The sequence below is a fragment of the Staurois parvus genome, unplaced genomic scaffold (assembly GCF_062004578.1).
Source record: "Staurois parvus isolate SC_StPar_1 unplaced genomic scaffold, SC_StPar_1.0 ptg000349l, whole genome shotgun sequence".
NCBI classification, from domain to species: domain Eukaryota; kingdom Metazoa; phylum Chordata; class Amphibia; order Anura; family Ranidae; genus Staurois; species Staurois parvus.
In genome coordinates, this window is record NW_028318145.1 from 2,759,593 (window position 1) to 2,781,174 (window position 21,582).

The following is a 21,582-nucleotide window of genomic DNA, read 5'->3' on the forward strand; positions in this document are numbered from 1 at the left end:
TGTTTACTTCACAAAAAGCGGTTATTTTGGGGGTATTTGTGCTGTACTGGTGTTTTTGGGCCTCAAGAAATGGTCAGTACATCAGGATTTACCAATTTTTAGATATATACACACCATAGGTTGTGGACACCATAACTTTCTTACAAAGTAAATAATAAACATTGATTTGGGTTATTTTCACCAAAGACATGTAGAATACATTTTGGCCTAAATTTGTGCAGAAAGATTATTTATTTGCGAAATGTTATAACAGAAAGTAAGAAAAGTGAATTTTTTTTTCTAAATTTCTGTTTATAGCACAAAAAAAATAAAATAAAAAACCCAGTGATGATTAAATACCACTAAAAGAAATCTGTGTAAAAAAAAAAAAAAAAAAAAAAGATAACATTTCATATGGGTACAGTGTTGCATGACCGTGTAACTGTCATTTAAAGTGCGCTGACAGTAGAAAATTGGCCGGGGCAAGAAGGGGGTAAAAGTGCCTGGTGGGCAAGTGGTTAAACTAAGCTACAAGATCTTAAAAACATGAAAACAGTTTATGCATACTATTAAATTTTGACATCTGGTAAGACTAACAAGGTCAGGAGTTTTATTCTGGACTTAAAGTGGTTCTAAAGGCTGAAGGTTTTTTACCTTCATGCATTCTATGCATGAAGTTAAAAAACCTTTTGCATGCAGCAGTGCCCCCCAGCCCCCTTAATACTAACCTGAGCATCATCACGATCCAGCGATGTGGATGACAGCCTCGGATGCCCCGGGTCTCTGCCTCCTCATTGGCTGAGACAGCAAGCAGGAGCCAGCCAATGAGGAAAGAGTGGGCAGGGCCAAGCCACGGCTCCATGTGTGAATGGACACATGGAACAGTGGGTACCCTCATAGCAAGCTGTGGGGGCACCCGACAGAAAGGAGGAGCCAGAAGAGCCTGTGAGGGACCCGAGAAGAGGATCCAGGCTGCTCTGTGCAAAACCACTGCACTCAGCAGGTAAGTATAGACAGGTTTATTTAAAAAAAAAAAAAAAAAAAAAAAGAAGAATATGAACCTTTAGAATCGCTTTAATGGTTTCAAGTCAATGTTAATTGGATCGAGTTAAAAAGGATTTCAATAAATATTAGCAAAAACTGACCAGAGTGAAGGATGTGTCACATTGCTTGTGATAACTGATTGGTGTATGGCAGTGCAAAATATGACAGTTTACCTTTTCAACCAATTTAATTTTAAATTAGTAAAAACACAGAACACAACGTGTATATTGCATTTATTGGTTTAATAACAGTTTACAGGGAATTTAATATCTTCTAGATCCCAATTGATGAGAATATATCATCTATGTCATCTGTTTCAGGAAGACTTTTTGTTTTCTTGCTAGTACTGGACACAAATGGTTCAGAAGTCTGAGATCTTAAAACAGTATCCTTGGCAACTGGTGACACCTCTTGATCACCAGACAACAATTCTAAGCACAAACTTTTTAAATCAGTCCTTTTAACTTGAGATTCAGAATGAACAACGTGACATTTGTGAAGCCTGCGCTTTCTTGAGTAAATGACCTTCCACTTCCAAGACTGGTGACATCTTTGTATTCTTAAATAGGTCTTCAGATGATCAGCCTTCAGGGTTCGCTCACGCAGACAGTGACACATGGATTTTTTCCAGCTTTGCAGCTTCTTGTTTAAACTAAAAGAGAGGGGAAGACATGTTTAATGATGATGCTTGAAACCGCTAAATAATGAACACACATATAAACTTGGTCACTATGAATGGAGCAGTAATACTTGATGTTCTTTTCTTTACTAAAATATGACCCATAAACCAAAGCAAATATGGACTAATCCTGTTAGCTGTAACAAGCAAGAACAGCAGCCTGCCAACCAGGACAGACTTTTGTTTGCCTTGATTATTGCTCACCTGATGGGGGCTACTGTGAGAAAAAGTTCCTCCCGTTAAAGAAAATCTGTCATTTATTTACTTATTGCAGGTATTTATATAGCTCAAAAAATTTATGTAGCACTGTATATTATATTGGACATTCTCTGCCTCCAAGGAGCTTACAATCCAAGGCCCCTATTCTCTTATGCATACATAGACATTCCAGGGCCAAACCAGACAGGAGCCAATTAACCTACCATCATGTCTTTGGAGTGTCTGAGGAAACTCACGTTAGCACACAGAGAACATGTAAAAAAACTGGTGCCCTCTTATTATGCAAAGCTAGATGCCCGACTGCCATATTTAACCTTCTGTGCTTTGGCACTTGTGTCAATGACCCAGGACAAGTATGCACATAAAGACTTGTAACTTCCTGATCTGCATTCTCATTCTGGGACTCAGAAATTAATAAAACCAGTAGGTCAGCATAACAGCCATGCAAGTAGCTTTTGCAACATCAGGTCAGCAGTGGCAACCCTTGATGTAAGCATCATTACTGGTTAAAGGCCTAATATCTAAATGATCAAAAATTAAATTAGGTCAGCATCCTGCATTATTTTGTCTAGCAAAATAGGATTTAGTTAAAGTGATACTAAAATTGTTTTTTTTTAATAACAAACATGCCATACTTACCTGTTCTGTGCAATGATTTTGCACAGAGCATCCCTAATCTTCCTTTCTTGGGTCCCCCACTGGCACTCCAGGCCACTCCCTCCTGTCAGGTGCCCCCAAAGCAAGCAGTTTGCTATGGGGGCACCCAAGAAGACATGCTCCCAAGCCACAGCTCATTGTGTCCTTTCACACAGAGAGCTGCAGCTTGGCCTGTCCCCTCCCTCTCCCGATTGGCTTACTGGTTGTGATTGACAGCAGCAGGAGCCAATGGTTTCTGTTGCTGCGTCAGTCAATCAGGAGTAAGAGTTCCCAAAGAACAGAGGCTCTCATGGACATCGCTGGATCAAGAGGGGGCTCAAGTAAGTGTTAGTGGGGCTGGGGGGCTGCTATACACAGCCTTTAAAACCACTTTAAGTCCAATAGCACACAGGTTAATAAGATTCTATCAAGCAATGGCAGCATAAAATGCAAAATGTAAGAATTGTGTCACACTGGCAACTTTGCAGCAGATGCAGATTTCCAATTATACTTACAATATTTAGATGTATAGACATGTTTTGTAACCAGCTACAAATTACCAGTGTGAAATAAATCAGCAGCTTTGTACACCGAACAACTACTGAAGCTGGCAATTTAGTAAACTTTTTCCAAATGCCACTAAAAGTCAATCGCTCAGCAAATGAGCTCCATATCACTGAAACTGCTGCACCACAAACCTTTATGGGACTACAATTTATTTTTCACAGCTAAAACAAAGGACAAGGAAAGAAATTATGTAGATGCTTAGAATTGTTTTTTGCCCTTACAAAATAGTCTGCAAAGCATCAGAGAGAAGTGAGTTCAGCCCTGCGCTTTAATTTGAGCAGGACAGTAGCAGTAATCAGCAGTTTACTCATCCACATAGGAAAACTGTGATTGAGGTGCATATAATAATTTTTCCAGAATGAACTTCAATGGCTTCTAAAAAATATTGTCAAATAGTAGCGTATTGTAGAATTGCTTCAAAAAGCAGCGGAAAGAATAGTCTGTGTAACCAACAACCCAGTGAGGGCAAAGGCCATTTCATGACTCCCCTTTATAGATCAACCGGTCAGGTGCTGGCAGAAACATGGGCACTAAAAGGTGTCACATAAAAAATGTATTATGGTGGAAATTCTCAGCACAATTTTTTACTTTTAAAATATTCTTGACTGTGACACTATTTTTAAAGTCCAGAGAGTTTCATTTGACCAGATAGACCGTGATATATAACATTTCATCTACAGATTCATTATAAGGATTAGTAAAAATGCTGATTACTAGTGTTGTTTTGTCCAAATCAAAAGGCAGTGCCAAATTACCTCCGACTCCTACATCATCTAATGCTGTTTTATGTTTTTCTATTGTCTGGAGTGTATATTGCTTTACACCCATTACATTTTTGGTTAAATCCCATGTCTACGCATTTAGCATTGCACGGCAACATGAACTCATATGCTTTCATTGATTTCAATGGAAACATATGGGCATTAAAACAGACATGCTGTCTTCAGTTGTTCTTTGTTTGTGGATCTTTCTGCCTTTTGTTTAGCCTTCAACAAGTGAAATGCACACTCAATTGGGTTGAGATCTGGTGATTGACTCAGCCATTGCAGAATATTCCACTTCATTTCCTTCAAAAGCTCCTGGGTTGCTTTTGCAGTGTGTTTTGGATCATTGTCCATCTGTACTGTGAAGCGCCATCCAATCAACTTTGCTGCATTTGGCTGAAAGTATCTCTCTAAACACTGCAGAATTAATCCAGCTGCTTCTGTCACATCATCATAAACACCAATGACCCAGTGCCACTGGAAGCCATGCATGCCCATGCCATCACACTGCATTTTATGGCTACAGAGCCTGAAGTAGTTGTGTGCAATATACACATCAAATAGGCTCACATTCTGTTTAACTATTCCCCTTTAACTCACCCCTTGCTGTTCACCATGACATAATTAATTCCCATACAGTGACTCAGGATGCCCCAGTTCTGTCACAATCTTAGGAATGCCTCTGCTCAAGTCTCTAGGATTTGAAGCAGTGACACGGAACAACATTTCATTGTTGATATATACAGTATATGTAATGATGTTTCATATAATTTTTTATATCATAGGTGTGAAGCGCATTGCTGACATTTTTTATAGGGTTTAGGGGGAGGGTGGTTGGGCACAATTTTTACTGTTCACCTCAGACAGCAGAACTAGGTCTACCCCTGGCCACATATAAACTGAAACTTGCCAAGTATAAAAAAATATGCTTGATTACAAAAATGTTTAATATAATGACAAGACCTATTTACAGGCACTAGCCATACACACCTGTGCCCCAGAGTTTCAGCTTGTTGCAGTCTGTTGCTGTGAAAGTACTTGTATCTGAAGAACATGGCTTCTCTTCTCAGCTTTTTCTTCCTACACCATATTACTGCATACAAAAGATGCTCAGACAGAACTTTGAAACTTGAGGCTTCCTGAATTTTGGGCAGTATATGCTTAATGCACGTCCTTTGATTAGGAGACAGCATCATTGGTTTTCTAATGCGCTTATTGGACTGTTCTTTTGTGTTTAAGACCTGTTGTAGAAGATGTAAAATAAACACCATTATAATAGGCCCAAAACAGCAAGGCTACCAACATTTATTCTACATCCCATCTCAAAAAATGCTGTATTGGTGATTTGCCACAAGTTGCACACAAAATCTAACAAAAAAAAATAAAAAATACTAATAAAACAGGACTTTCAAAGTGCCATATCCAAATATACTGAACAATAAAGTAGTAAGCTGGAGAAAAACAAAATCTTCAATGACCACTAAAAACGGACTTTGTAGGCACACCACAAGACAAAAACAATTATATAAATACAAATTTTATTACAAATTTCTTGGTACATAAAAAACATACAACACAATAAAATCAAGAGAGAACAAAGATACCCTCTACTGGATTGGTATAGACACAAATCTATTATTATGTACACATTAACAAAAGATAAGCGGAATATATGTGTAGGCATGCTTGTCTAAATCTAGACACGTCAACGCGTTTTGCAAATAGATCACTTCATCAGGACAATGAGAGTATACAAACCAAAATGAATATATGGCACTGGAAAGTCTGACAGACGAATATAGGGACAGAGCTGAGGTGATCGGTATATTACATGTAGAAATAATCAATATGCGTACCCATTTATTGGGTCACAACAGAAATGAGGCATGTCTATATTGAAGATATTGGTATCCAAAGTACAAATAAATACCACTCAATAGTTTAGGGTCATACCCCCTGAAGTGCAGCCAAAAACGCTGGGGATCTTGCACCAGTTTAACGATACCAATGTGCTTGACTCTGCATCAAGCAGCCCAGAGATTGGATGGACCATCAAGAGTCTGTATAGCAACTCAAATGACAAAGGATAGGTATTGCCACTCAAACCCAGAAATATTACAGGGTCCAGTTGTTCCACCTGGCCATTCTGAGCTCTAAGGCCTCTGCCCGTAGGATGTTAACCTTGCCTGTAGAATGCCTCAATGAGTTTTATACACCTTACAGATTCCTACGCAGGAAAAATCTGCATGCAATACTAGTGTTGTGGTGTGAACAGGGCACATACAGATCAAATGACTTCATTGTGCTCTTGCAGAACATGTGCAGAAAAACTGACGTCTCTGCACCATGGTGTGTATGAGGCCTCAATGATAAACAGGATAAATAGAGAGCAATAAAAACTGACAAGCATTTAAGTCCCTCTCCATTCTATCCAGAACTGAAAAAAAAAATTGCCTTTAGTCATACTGTAAATGGTGAAATTAATTGCTGAAAGGCAGAACCCACCTCCAACAAAACAGCAGAGTTCATAACCACATTACAGTTTCTCATTCTGTCACAAAATTATAGCTCTTCTAGTTATTGTGCCCGTAGTAAACATTAATTGAAAAAAAAATCTAATATAAAAGTAGGATTCTCTCATAGCTGATGTGGCAGAACTGTAAAGCTCAAGCAAAAGGCTCATACCACTGCAATCGCTGAGACACACAAGAAAAATAATTTTTTTTTTTAGCCATTACCAAAACTGAAGTGTAAAAATTGTACTTGCAAACAGCCTCTATTAATGTAGTCGGTCCCATTCACAGGGAAATGTTATTTTTACTTACTTGAAAATGTTTATCCTCTGACGCTATTAATGCTCTCACATCAAAGGTATCAAGCTTTTCTGCATGTGACAAAGGAGAAGTAGTTTAAAAGTTGGTCACATTGACAATGAAATAAAGTTAGAAATACACATTTGTAACATTACTTTTTTTGCAGTACAAGAATCATTATATATTATCTTTGCTACAGTTTTGCATGTCATAGAAACAATTGTAAAAGGGCTTGAACGGGCAAAATGGAACTCCACTAAAACACAGAACATTCAGTTGAGGGTGAAATGTTATGGAGTGCTGTTGCTCAAACTCACCCTATACCAACAACATCAAATTGTACTTTTGGAGGACAGGCATACAAGAGCTGTCATTATAAATGTACTTTTTTTTTTTTTTTTTAATGATGCAAGCTCCTGGGCATGTCAACTTAATTCTGAATAAACCATTTAGTGAACCACAGACCTAAAACAAATATGTAGCCACTGAAGTCTGAAATCCTCTCTTGTATGCTTGTTCCTGGATTAAAATCTAAAAACAGCTCCAAAGCCCTTTTTAAACCAAGCCAGCATGTTTTATCCTCGCAGTCCTATAATTATCCCAAAATTGGCATACGGAAAGCTATTGGGTGTAAATCAACCATCACCAACCATTCACAATTAAAAGGGTAATTTGTGGTGGGAATTTCCTTAGAGCAGACCTATACAGCAATCCCAACATAGCTATCCTGCTCCCCTATATGAATACAAGATAGAAGAGCTGCTCATATACTGTACCATCACTGGAGACGTTGCTCTAGTCTTATTTCAGTGCCAATCATACGACCAAATGCAGGGAACACCAATCACATGAGCTCTTTAGATTATGGAGAATGACAAAGCAATCAGTGCCCTTTTAAGGGCCCGTGCACATGGGCTTATTGTAGGGAATATGGCTGCACAATGTAAAATACCCCTTTTGTTAGGCACCTGGGAACCTCATCTGCCTCGTAATTCTGTCCATAGAATTACAAAAAACATTGTATGAGGGTATACACATGTAAAACAACACGAACACGGATGTATTTCCCTGCATGCAGATGTCTTACAACAGGGTAAATACAGACATATATGTGACTGTGTAATGAAAGTACCAGTGTTTACATACATATACCTGCGTACAGTGCATTCTATAATACTTTTTTATAGGCAGAAATACGCAGTAGATGTGGTTCCTTGGTGCCACAAATGCAGACATATTTTACACTGTACAGCCATATGTTTTACAATATGTCAATGTGCATCAGCACTAAAAGGGTAGGACAGTGGTGTGTGTTTGTGTGGGGTGAATGCTCACTTTATACATACTATGGTTACAAGTTTCCAAAATAATAAATAAAAAAAGGCATGCTATGTATGCAGAGCTGCACATCATTCCTTAAAATACATATTACCTATAAAAATAGATTTGTTGCTTTGTTTTCTGTCTAACAAGCAGCAAGGTACATAAGGTTACAGGCTCTAATTATCTGATGCCTTCTTAGCATTTTTTCATACTCCACACTGTCATACTGTTACCTCTGTTTAACCTAACTTGTTGCCCCAAATCGTTAACTCTTCCTTTTGCTTCTTTTGGTCCTGTAATGCTTGGCGATTTTAACTCTTCAGTAACCAAATCACTAGTTTTGAATAATTCATTCAGCAGTCGTGCTGAGCTCTTCTCAATGAACATTTTAGGTAGTTTTCTATTAACTAAGTCATTGAACACAGGGCCAAGGTAATCTTCAATCTTGACAGGGAACTCAAAGTCCTTAAAATAAGGCATTTTCTGAAACGCTGACACCTCATGTTGTACCAATATTTGCGCACTGTATACGGAGATAAGTCTTTTCAGAAGTCCTCGGTACAGAACCCTAAAAAAGAGGAACATTACGTATCAAATAAAGGTTCAGGACATCATTTTTAATACACCTTTCCATACGGATATATTTTTGCTTCAGTTAAAGATGATCTCACGTTACAACCCAAGTGCCTCCCCCTACCCCGTGAAATCAACTTGTAGCCCAACAAATTAAAATTTGTTTTTCTAAATAAACTATTATATTTCCTGCATTTGAAGCCCAGAGTATGAAATATGAGACAACTCAACAATACCAATATACAAGAATCCAGAAATGTATTTAAGTCACCCCTTCTTTGCCCTCTCTCACCTTTGCACAAAGCTGACACTCTACACTGTCACTGGTACTAATGTGAAAATAGTGTCTGAACATAGACAAGCAACTTTTAAAAAGTTTACTAGGGCCAACAGGTTCACAACAAAACAAACTACAGTGATTGTAAAGCTTTATATTTGTTTAATTAAAATAATAAACATGTTATACTTACTTGCTTTGTGCAATGGTTTTGCACAAAGTAGCCCTGATCCTCTTCTTCTGGGGTCCCCCACTCTTCTCCCCTGCCACGTGCTCACCATAGAAAGAGGCTTTCTATGGGGGCACTACGTGTGTGCTGGACTGTTTGCATCTATTTAGAGTTGATTCACACATGGGCGGATTGAAGCTCAGGTTTTACAGCTAATTGATACAGTAGTTGTTCAGTGGTTCAGGTCAGGTTTAGGACAGGTTTAGGTCAGGATTTTAGCCTGTTCACACATGTGCGGTTCAAAAACGGTTCTCATAGAAGTCAATAGCCTGTAATCCACACCTGAACCTGATAGCACTGCTCAGAAATTGTAGATTACTCTTTTTCAAATCACACTAAATCCGCATTGCCATTGCACCGGATATGTGTGAACAGGTACCATAGGAAGCAATGTTATTTTACATGTCATGCAGATTGGATGCGGTTCAAACCCCATCCAATCCACATATATGGGAACCACCACTCAGACCAGTTCATCCCCACCCCCACTCTCCGCTCACAGGAGCTGAATGACAGCAGCAGGAGCCAATGGCTCCTGCTTCTCTCAGCAAAGCCTGTGAGAGCGGGGAGAAGAGAGAAGATGCATCTTTCAGCACTGATGGTGCTTTACAGATATGCAAGCAGCCCACTCCATATGCACTAATGCACTCCTATACCATCAGAGATGCAGGCTTTTGAACTGAACGCTAATAACTTGCAGTTTTGGAAGGTATGGCGAACTGTGTTCACAGACAGTGATTTTTGAAAGTATTCCTGAGCCCATGCAGTAATGGCTTCTTGTAGACATGAAATCCCTTAAAGTGGTTGTAAAGGCTCAGGGTTTTTTCTATTCTATGCATGAAGGTAAAAAACCATTGGCTCCCACTGCTGTCAATCACAGTCAGTGAGCAAATGAAAAGGAGAGAGGGGGCAGAGCTGAGCCGTAGCTCCGTGTGTGAATGGACACACGCAGCAGCGGCTTGGGAATGCGCCTGCTTAGGTGCCCCCATAGTAAGCTGCTTGCTGTGGGGCACTCGACAGGAGGGAGGGCCAGAAGCACCGGTGAAGGACCCAAGGAAAGGAGAATCCTGGCTGCTCTATGCAAAACCACTGCACACAGCAGGCAAGTATAATATGTTTGTTATTTTAAAAAAAATATACATTTAAGCATTTAGTATCACTTTAGAACTGAACATTACAAATGGATAATGAAAAGATAATAAATATTTAGGTACAAACCATAAGCGGCCCATCAATCCCAACAGTACAACATTTAGAACTATAAACTCTTCCAAAATCAAGTGCTGCAAGCATAAGCTGTTTTACAAGATAAAGGAATAATATCCAAAACTGATTACTTACTTTTGCCATTTGTTTTACATGTATCAAAATATGCAAGGTGGCCAATATAGAATCGAGATTTCAGTCTATGAAACTAATACTTCCCATTTTTATCAGAAAAACAGTAGCCAATCTAACATCTTACATACTAAAACAGACAGAAAAGAGTTTAAATTGGAACTCCAGGCAACATGAGAGGGTAGTCATTTTACAGTAGGTTTCAAGTAGTATCAGTCATCGGGGCAGGAGGTGAGGTAATATCTCCCCAAGAGTTAGGAAAAGCAACAAAATCCTGTTTTTAATATTTCTTTAATCAGAAAAAAGTGTTATTATTGTCCCCATTGAGAAGATTCATTTTTTTTCCTATGTGGCCTACGATGGGGAAATCTTCTGAATATACACACGGGTGCAATGCCAAGCTACTGAAGACTCTGCCTCCAGCTCCCTACCCGTACCTCTGTACTACCTTTCAGTTAAAGAGCTGGAGGACTATGAGTGCGGTGGCAGATGTGACTTGTACTTTGTGCAATCAAAGACCTATGTGAATGAATTATTTCAAATTTGACAGCTGCTACAGAGGAGAACAGCATCTGAACACGGGGGAAGCGCTTTGGGGTTGGGGGGGGGGGGCGGGGGGTAGGTGCTTAGCAACATGTTATATCTTAAATTCATGTGTAACATGTTCCTAAAAAGTGGAGTTAGCCTTTAATGATTACCAGCCATTACTTATTTTATCTTCACAGATGTAAAATGCAATCTATGTACCATTTTTCTCAACTTGCTATCTTGTGCCCCTTATTTTACTAATTTCAACAACTGCAAAAAAATGCATGCATTTATGTGGTCTTGAGCACGGGCTGCACCTAAATATAGACCTAGATTACACACACACACACACACACACACACACACACACACACACATACATATACACACACACATACACACAACTAAACCAAGTTGCCCCTAGCATTCACTAAGCTTTCATACTACCAGTGAGAGAGGCAGATTGCTCGCTATAGGGAGAATGATTCCTTTGGTCTCTTTGTGTTCATAAAACCCATAATGACTATGCTGCCACAAATTCCTCTATGACTACACTGCTGGATGCTGTTGCCCTGTCTGTATATATGCATTATTTTCTGCAATCTTACATATCAGATAAAATCAGAGACAAAACAAAAGGATACTGGAAAGCCTTGCAGCAGCAGTCCATGAGACGTAGTAATAACTTGCAAGCACCCAAAATCTTCATACACACCAGTTCCATTATAGGCTGGCTAGGAACAGGGACACAGCTTGCAGTTTTCAGCTCAGTTTCACTAAACAGAAAAAAAAAAAAAGCTCTCTTTAAAATGCATGATTTTTCTACAGCATGCAATGATTACTGATTGAAAAATGTTGTGCCTCCTTAAATTAATTGGTGCCCACCATAAAAATAAGACGCAAAGCAACTGGTTCTCAGCAACCCCCCCACCTACTCATACCAAGTTCCACCATATCTCTCTTGAGAGATATGTAGTACATCAGGGTATGAGGAGGCATGGGACCTTGTCCCCGAACGCAGTGCACAGGATTGAGCAGCTAATCCCTAGGCAAACAGTGGCTGGGACAGAGGGGCACATAGAAGGCAAGGATCAGTAGGTTGGAGGGTTTATTTCTGGTACCAAAGAAATTTTATTGAATAAATTAAAACATTTGTGAACGCATGTGATACATAATAGAACAATCATTCAAATGGAGGGTTTATTTCAAGTAACAGAGGCTCTGTGATGGACAGGAAAGTCAAAGGACATTGTTGCCATAACTGCATAAAATAACGATCACAAAAACTAAAAACATTTTAGATTTAGCGATTACATTTTTATGTCAGTTTAAAAAAAATAATAATATGTGTGTAGCAGTATGGTAATTATGTTGCTCTTAACATAATTGTATTTGTCCTACTTTCAACCTTTTTTTCTCTTTTAGTTTTGGATAGAGGAGGGAAGGGTTAGAACCCCTGCCAGGTTTTCTTGTCATCAGATTACAGTGAGGATAAACTTTCAATGGGGACACCTGTTCTGATGACAACAAGGTACAAGGGAAATCTCCGCTTTGAAGAGATTTCTTATGATTTAAATGTTTCTCCAGAAGAGGAAAAAAAAAAAACTGGGAAAAAAAAATAATGAACTGGGGTTGTACCTTTCATAGTCTATCAAAAACTTAGAAAAAAGAAATTACTATAGACACACACTGTGCAGAAGAATACAGCAGACAGTGAGCTAACTAAATGCCTTGACACATGGGAAGAATTATAAAACCTCTAAAAAAAAAACTTAAAACTAACATACTTCTGTTTCTGACTAATAACACAAAAAATGTTCAGCCTGTGTGAGATTTACAAATGCCAGACTGCTATTTTTAGCCAGCCTGAGACCTGTCCTCTCTAAGGCCCCATTCACAGCTCAAGATTTGAGATCGCATGCAGAATTGCTGTGATTCTGCCAACGATCCCATATCACGAGGAGATTGCTGCATAAGGAGCAGTGCACATTTGGGTGCCATTATCCCTTAATGGCACCCCAAATGCATCACGATTCTGCAGTGATTGTCACCCATCAAATCGTGCTTTTCAAAATCACGTAAAGCTTGTCACCCAAAAAAGGAGCAGGAGCTTCTTTCCGGGTGACAAACCACGCATAGGGCAACCCATTCAAGTGAAAGGTCTGGCTGGTCTTATGCAACACACAAAATCGTGTGCAATTCACAAAAAAAAAAAAAAAAGGGGGAAGGGGGGGGGCAGCTAAGGTAAAAGGTTCTTAAAATCCAGAACTGGCAGCACTGATAAACATATCATTGATATCAATGATATCTTTCAGTACAGGGTTGCCAAGCATTTCTTCGTTTAAGGGGCAAACAACAATAAATGATTTGTAAAGTGCAGTGATCTAGATAGATGTAAGCAGAGTAAACAACAGGTACAAAATTAAAAAAGGCACTGCCCATACATAGACTGCTAAAAATAATGTAGGAAGAAATACAAGAAATTAGGAAGAGTTTGTATACCAAACATTCTTTGGACACAAGTCCAACATCTCCTGTATGGAAGCTTCCAAGCCCATTGCATGGATTCGCCTTATACATTGTTGCACCTAAGGAAAGATAAAAAAAAGTCTTAAAATGAATTTGTCACCACAATATACAGTACCATAAACATGTCCACTGGAAGGACTGAAAATTCAGCCTGAAGCTGAACACATTTCCATTAATGTATCACTTACAAGCAAGAAAATAGAATGGTAATGTGGTTTATTCCTAAAACATGCATGATCAAGGAATGTCAGAAACTTTACCTAAAGTTAGCAATATGATGAGAATTATAACAATATTGTTGTATTTAAAGACTTCTTGTCTGAAGAAACATTGCTTTTTAATAAATTTGTTATTAGTGCTAGGTTTTTATACTATTCACTCTGAGAATATTGGTTACAAGAGTGCATTCATTTACAGTATACAGCCCTTGACCTCAATCATCTTAAAGCCACATATAGACACATAAAAAGCTCATTCCACTAGTACAAACAACTAATACATTTTAAGGTGAAGTACTACAGATGGAACATAAAGTATTTAAAGGAACATTGTCCACATTGAACTCTAAAGTGTCTGGGGAAAGTACATACAAGTGTCTTAGAGTTATAGCCTATAAGTGACAGGCTCAGGTGCATGATATGCACAAGCCCAGCAGTGGGGGGGGGGGAGAGACTGTATTGCCTCAGTTCATCATGAATCAGATATTCCTCATAGGCAAATCTGATAATAAATGTAATAAATCCCATGTGCTTCATAGTGGTGGGAGTCAGACAAGTTTGCAATGTCCCCAGATTCTATTTTACAAATTGTAAAATATTTTTCTCAAGCATGGTTCCATGGAACCCAAAGGTTTCTCCAGAGGTTGCTAGGAATTCCTTGAGCAATGAGTAATTTTTGCCTCTCAGATAAGTTTCCACTGACACCATTGGTCATTTTAGCTATGTGGAAAAAGGGAATTCATCCCGTGACCACAAGTGTAAATAGCATTCTTACCTCTGACGATCACACTGATGTATCATGAGTTGTAGATATAGTCATTTTTACCAGGGGTTCCCTGAGACCGGAAAGTTATTTCAAGGGTTCCTCTGTGTTGAAAAGGTTGGGAAAGGCTGATCTAGCCCATGCTACAGTATACTTATGCTCCTGCTGGGTTCTGTGTTCAACTTAACTTGGGACTCGATCTGCAAGATGACTATGGAGTTGATTTACTAAAGGCAAACAGACTGTTCACTTTGCAAGGAAAGTTGCACTTTGTAAGGGATTTTGTCACAGAGCTCAGTGAATATTGTGAAGTTTCATTTTGCAAGATTACCCAATCATGTGCTAGGATAATTTGCTTGCACTTGATTGGATAATGAAAATCAGTAGTGCTTCACCTTATTCACTAAGCTCTGAGGCAAATTCCCTTACAATGTGAACAGTCTGTTTGCATGGGTTTCCTCCCACAACCCAACTCTGACAAGTTATAAGACCATAGTGTATATAGGGATGGCAGGACATTAATTTGCAATCTACTTTGGGAAACGGTCTGATGTAAATGTAACTGTTAATTCCGTAAAAGAACTGTACTATATCAAAAAGAGAAATAACATTTCAATGTTTTGTGTCTATGCTAAATACATATTACGAGAAAAACATTATAACCACTGCCAGGTAATGTGAATAATACAGGGGGAGATTTACTAAAATTGATGCACACAGAATCTGCTGCAGCTTAATAGAACAAGCTAAAGTTAGAAGCCGATTGCTTACTATGCACAGCTGCACCAGATTCTGAGTGCTCCAGTTTTAGTAAATTGTCCCCATTGTGTATCTCGCTACAATAGCATCTGAAAGTGTGTGGAATTAGAGAGCAAGTGAACATGTTATCTCTGAAGTTGCTGTATTCAAAGCAGAAAACAAATGGGCAAGCTAAAGATTGGGGGAACTTTTAACAAGGGCCAAATTGTAATGGCTAGCCGACTAGGTCAGAGCAAATACAAAACTGCAGCTCTTGTGGGATGTTTCCATCTGCAGCGGTCAGGACCTATCAAAAGTGGTGCAAGGAAGGAAAACTGGCAAACCTTTGACACCGTCATGGACGGCCAAAGCTCACTGAGTGAAGGCTGGCCCATGTAATCTGATGAAATAGAACTACTGTTGCTCAAATTGCAAAAAAAAAAAGTTAATTCTGGTTCTGATAGGTGTCAGAGCACACAGTGCATCATTATTTTGATTTACTTATTTATTTCAGGTACTTATATAGCGCCGTCCATTTACGCAGCGCTTTACATATATATTGTACATTCACATCAGTCCCTAACCCTCAAGGGGCGTACAATCTAAGGTCCCTAACTCACATTCATACATACACATGCTAGGGCCAATTTAGACAGGAGCCAATTCACCTACCAGCATGTCTTTGGAGTGTGGGAGGAAACCGGAGTACCCGGAGGAAACCCACGCAGGCACAGGGAGAACATGCAAACTCCAGGCAGTTGGTGCTGTGGTTGGGATTCGAACCGACGACCCTAGTACTGCCAGGAGGAAGTGCTAACCATTTAGCCACTGTGCTGCCCACATTTGATTGGTCTTGGTGGTGGTAGGTTGGTCGTATTCCCTTATGGCAGTTGCTTCTTTCAGCAGGATCATGATACATCAGTGTGATCGTTCAGCAGGATCAAGAACCCTGTCACACTGAAAAAATGGATCAAGAATGGTTCAAGGAACACAACAATGAGTCTGAGTTTGTTGATTTGGCCTCCGGATACTGGAAAAAAACAAATCCAATCCATGTAGGCCCCTCTTTGCGACTTACAGGATCTGCTACTGATGGCTTGGTGCAAGATACCACAGCATACCTTTAGATGTCTAGTGAAGTCCATACCTTGACAGGTCAGGGCTGTTTTGGCAGCAAAAGTGGGACCTACTCAATATAAAGGTGGGTTGTCATAATGTTATGGCTGATCAGTGTATGCTGCCGTTATATTGAATATGATCATTTCTAGCATGCTCGCTATTACTAATGTAGGCTTGAAATGGTTAGTAAAGTCAAGGGTAACACAACTGCACTCACTTAAATTGGAAAACCTTATGTGGTGCTCCTGAAGTCGAGCAACAATAACAGAAGTATGCTACCCAGTCCTACTTCTATGTGCAATGACCACGGAGCATCCAAGCATAGAAATCTTAGAACCCTTTTCTGTGAAACCACCATATTTTAGGACAGTGCTTCCTAATCCACTCCCACCAACTGTTAATTTCATGTGAACGCTCACATAGGTAATTTAATCACATTGTACAGACACCAAATACTGGAAACACCAGTTTTTAACAACAAGAACAAGGAGCCTTCTACATAGAGCTCTCTGTGCTGGAAACAAGTTCAAGAAAAAAAAAAATGGATCCCAAAATGCTGAATCCACACAGATGCTTTGTTCTGCATAGTACAAACACCATGATCAGAGGAGGGAATAGGCAAAGAAAAAGCGTACAAAAGAAATTCTTGTTCATATCATAAGTTTACTATATGTACCTGCTTTAAAGCAAGATATGGCTTGTGGTAGCTTAGCCGGTGATGAAAGACATATAATACAGAATACAGAGTAGCAGCTTCAACATTCAGTTCTTTGCTCTTCAATGAGGAGTAGGCAGCTTGACAACTTTCTGACAGATTAATGAGGAGTTTTTCTAAATATAAAAAGAAAAAGATTTCTACATTGTTCAAGATTGGAATACACAAGGACAATGATTAAATAAACAAATATAAACAACTAGTTCAATTTAACCCCATAACATCGGCCATACTCATATGGCAGCACAGCAGTGAGAACTGATGCCAAGCTGTCTGTCACATGGATGCATACAGCCAGCAGCCTCAGCAAAGTGACCACGCTGCTACTGACAGCTCCCAATCATGTATTACAATCAGGAGTGGGGCGGGCTCCCAATCTCATGATCACTGCGACAGCCAATCGCAGTGACTGCATGCATGGGAAGCACAAATAACATCTCCAGCATTATGAATTTGTAAAGGGTTGGCTTAAAAGGTTGATATACAACTTGCATGTTTTTACAAAATTAAAGCTGAACTCCACCTATGACCTTAAAGAGGGGGTCAGCAACGAGTAGATCGTGATCTACAAGTATATTTTGGCAAGCTGACTGGTGGATCTCGGTCTGGGCTTGCTGACCCGCCATCCCAGGGCATCAGAGTGCAATGCAGAGAGACTACTTGTAAAGTTGGAGCTGTAGTAGGGAGCAAGATGTTGGTCTCCTCTGCAGTGCTGGCTCCTACGCCCTGTCATGGTTGGTGGGTGTAGCACCTGCCAAGTATGACCCATTCAAGTGAATGAGAACACGCTGCAATTGCCCTGCAACCTTGTGCAGTACAGTAAACAAGGGGTTAAACAGGCAGCGGTGTGTTGCTTTCTCACCACCTGCTTTAATCCCTTGGACCACACAGGGTGGTAAAACTGTGATACAACCGCAGGGTTTTACCACCCCCAACTTTACATGTGAACAAGCCCTTAGGGTGCCGCTGCCAATTATAACTAAGGGCTCATTCACAGGTACAGTAGGCACTGCTGCTCCTCTGCAAAGCGATCCCAGTGTGTTCGACAGTTGGCGAGGAGGAAATATTTTGCCTCCTCACCACCTGATTTAAGCCCATGATTGCCATGCAATGCACACAATTGTGACACGGTAGTATGGCAATTGGAGGTTTAAATCAGGTCTGAGGAGGCGACACTTTGCCCGGTGATCTTTTGACTTCTATGTTGTTTAGGTAGATCTCCACCTCTTTATGTTTGCCTGCCCCTGCCTTAAAGGATAAATTCACATTTGGTAACATGTTACATCCATATTCAGGGTATAATCCCTCAATCCCTGTTGTACCAGCTAACGGGGGATCTTCTCCCTGCAAGCTGTCACATTTTTAAAGAATGCAGCCATGCACGGCTCCGTCTGCTAGGCAGCGGCACTCATTCACATCATTCTGTGAATGGGAAAACTACAAGTCCCGATAGTCTTTGCAGCTGTTGGCTTGTAGTTCTCAATGGTAGTTTATTGAGCCTTCCTACTGGCAAGTATCTGCCTGCCCGTACAAAATGTACGAACATCAAATACACTGACAGGTAAGAGGCAGACCTGCATGACACCAGCGATCTGTTGGTTCCATGCTTTAGAGGCTCCAGCAACAAAAAATAATAAATGCACATTTTTTTTTAACCTGCAATAAAATGTGCATTTATTATTTTTGTTAAAAGGTGAACTTATCCTTTAACTGCATACTTGCATCAGTCAAGCTTTAGATATATCTAATAGATGGCCACAGATGAATTGAAATTGGGCCAGATCAGCAGGGAGCGACAGAATTTCAATGCCTGTTCCTGCTCAGGAATCCTGTCATTTGATCAGCACTGCAGCTCTGCTCAGTCTTTTCTGAAAGTGGAGAAATCCTCACTGTCAGACTACAACAGTGCAGAGGGGAGGATTCCTCCATCCAACTCCAATTTTGTAGATGGAGAAAGCTGTCTTTTTTTTTTTTTCTTTTGGATCAACCTGCAAACTGATAATAAAGAAAATGAGAAATAATCCATCACTGGCTAGCTTAAGCATGCATCTTACATCCACAAGGGACCGCTGTAGAAGCTGATAATCACTGTAATCATTGGTGCTTCTACAAGTGATTGACGCCATCTTCTGGGTCCTATACTGAGCCGCTGCCCCTCCGCACACTGATCACTGTGGGTCATTTGCTCTGCACGCCACCATTCACAGAACACCTTGAAATTTTTCATCAAACACAAGCTGTTCTCTGATTGAGATGGAGCAAAGGGGTGGTGACTTCACAATCTCCACTTCATCCAAATAAGAGAATAACTTGTATTCATTGAACAAATACAAAATGTTCTGGGAATGGTGGTGGTGCCACCCAGTGAGCGCCCCCCTGTGATCAGTGTGCACAGGGGAAGCCACTGGCAGAGACCCCTGGCAGGACCCAGAAGTATCACTGACTACCACAGTGATTGTTCAGTTTCCCCAGCATACAGATGAGATATGCATGCTTACATTTTGCCAAGATGGACCAACTCATGAAGTCCAAGAATGGGGCACCATTCCTCCCGCCGGCACCAAGGACGGGGCACCATCCCTCCCGCCGGCACCAAGGACGGGGCACCATCCCTCCCGCCGGCACCAAGGACGGGGCACCATCCCTCCCGCCGGCACCAAGGACGGGGCACCATCCCTCCCGCCGGCACCAATGATGTAATTTTTTTTTTACCCCCACTGACCACCAAGTTTATGGCACAGTTTCATCCCACTGATGCTGGGGTATTTTCTACTTTGCCTGGTTGCAGTCCAACCCCTGCCTCAGCGGGTTGAAGCTGCCTGGGTAAACACTGTACTCTGCTACAGATCACCACATTAGACATGTACAGCTATCCATCTCTGCAACTGAGTTGTTAGTATGACGTTGTCATTTGCTGGCCTGAGCATCCAATCTCCAGTGCCAAGTGCTGTCACATGACAGTAGGGAACAGCTAGCTGGGGCCCTGGGCAGGTTTCAATGTTCAGAAGTAGAAACTGGCTCCGAGTTTCTGATGAGCCTGGTGGTGGCTCAGGGGAATGGAAAGGAGATAGGTACCAGACCCTACAACACAGCCCGCTCTGACAGGGCTAATTCACACCAGCCCACACAGTAAAACATAGGCACGCGGGGGTAGGTTGTGTAGAGGCAGTGCAATGCATTGTTACATCAAAGATTTTTTTTTTCTAACTTTATTGTACTAAAATGTCACAAAATGACATTCCATTCAGCTCTTTTGCAACCTGCGTACCCATACATACGTGTGCTGCATGCTTTCACAGCACACACCCCTGAACATGGCTGGTGTGCAGAATACATAGAATACTACTGTCATCTATGTGCCCTTGTGTTTATCCTACATTGATCTATGCAGATCAGAAGACGTGGTAGGAATGAGCCCTAATGGCAGCCATCTCTTTACCTACCTCCTGAGCTAATGAACTCTAGAAAAGGATTCCACAACTGTAGTGAGTGTACACACACAAGGAGATACTGATCAGTGTACTGTACTGGGGGGTCAGCCTGTCTTCAGTGCAGGGAAGCTGGCAGTGCCTAGTATATGTACTTATATCCAGCAACCAGAGGTGGCGCTGTAGTGGAGTGTACTCACACATACTGATCAGTGTACTGTACTGGGGGTCAGCCTGTCTTCAGTGCAGGGAAGCTGGCAGTGCCTAGTATATGTACTTATATCCAGCAACCAGAGGCGGCGCTGTAGTGGAGTGTACTCACACAAGGAGATACTGATCAGTGTACTGTACTGGGGGTCAGCCTGTCTTCAGTGCTGGGAAGCTGGCAGTGTCTAGTACATGTTCTTCTATCAAGCAACCAGAGGCGGCGCTGTAGTGGAGTGTACCCACACATACTGATACTGATCAGTGTACGTTACTGGGGGTCAGCCTGTCTTCAGTGCAGGGAAGCTGGCAGTTTCTAGTACATGTTCTTCTATCCAGCAAACAGAGGCGGCGCTGTAGTGGCGAGCTCCGTTCACTTACCTGTGTCTTCCCCCAGCGGTAAGGTCACCTGGCACTGAATGGCCGGCCGAGGGATGTACAGGCGGTTCCAGGGTTCTGCGTCCATATCACAGCACCCTAGTCTATCACAGCAGCGTGTTTCTGAAGACACAGTGCCCCGGAACTACTCACTTCATGACACCAAAACTTCCTGGTCACAATGGCCCCGCCCATGTAAACACACGTGGGTCTCAGCAGTACTGCAGAGCTGAGTACATATCGTGGTGAATCGTCGCTTTTGTTTATCAGATCATCGGGGTTAAGGAGAGCGTTCATACAACTCTGGTCATCTGTGGAGGAGCCTAACACAAAGTGATCATGTATAATTAACCACTTGCCCTCCAGAGGAGTAAGGCAGAAGAAGACAAAACACTTGTTCACACAAATAGAGCTTTCCTTTGGTGGCATTCGATCATCCCTGGATTTTTATTTTTTTTATATAAATGAAAGAGACTGACATTTTTTTTAAAAAAAAGATCTATTTTACGTTCTGTTATAAA

The 21,582-nt window shown here is 40.8% G+C and overlaps 1 protein-coding gene across 1 annotated transcript; it reads right to left on the minus strand.

The window, feature by feature from the left end:
- Positions 1-1,239: 1,239 nt before the first annotated feature.
- RMP64 (ribonuclease MRP subunit p64) lies at positions 1,240-21,218 on the minus strand. The gene is made up of 9 exons (XM_089684518.1): positions 21,065-21,218; positions 17,013-17,167; positions 13,472-13,557; positions 11,614-11,745; positions 10,322-10,399; positions 8,258-8,592; positions 6,714-6,772; positions 4,879-5,129; positions 1,240-1,675 (listed from the first exon to the last, which is right to left on the minus strand). Exons 1-9 carry the CDS (start codon positions 21,147-21,149, stop codon positions 1,297-1,299), a joined length of 1,560 nt encoding a protein of 519 aa, XP_089540644.1. The 5' UTR covers positions 21,150-21,218; the 3' UTR covers positions 1,240-1,296.
- Positions 21,219-21,582: the final 364 nt, after the last annotated feature.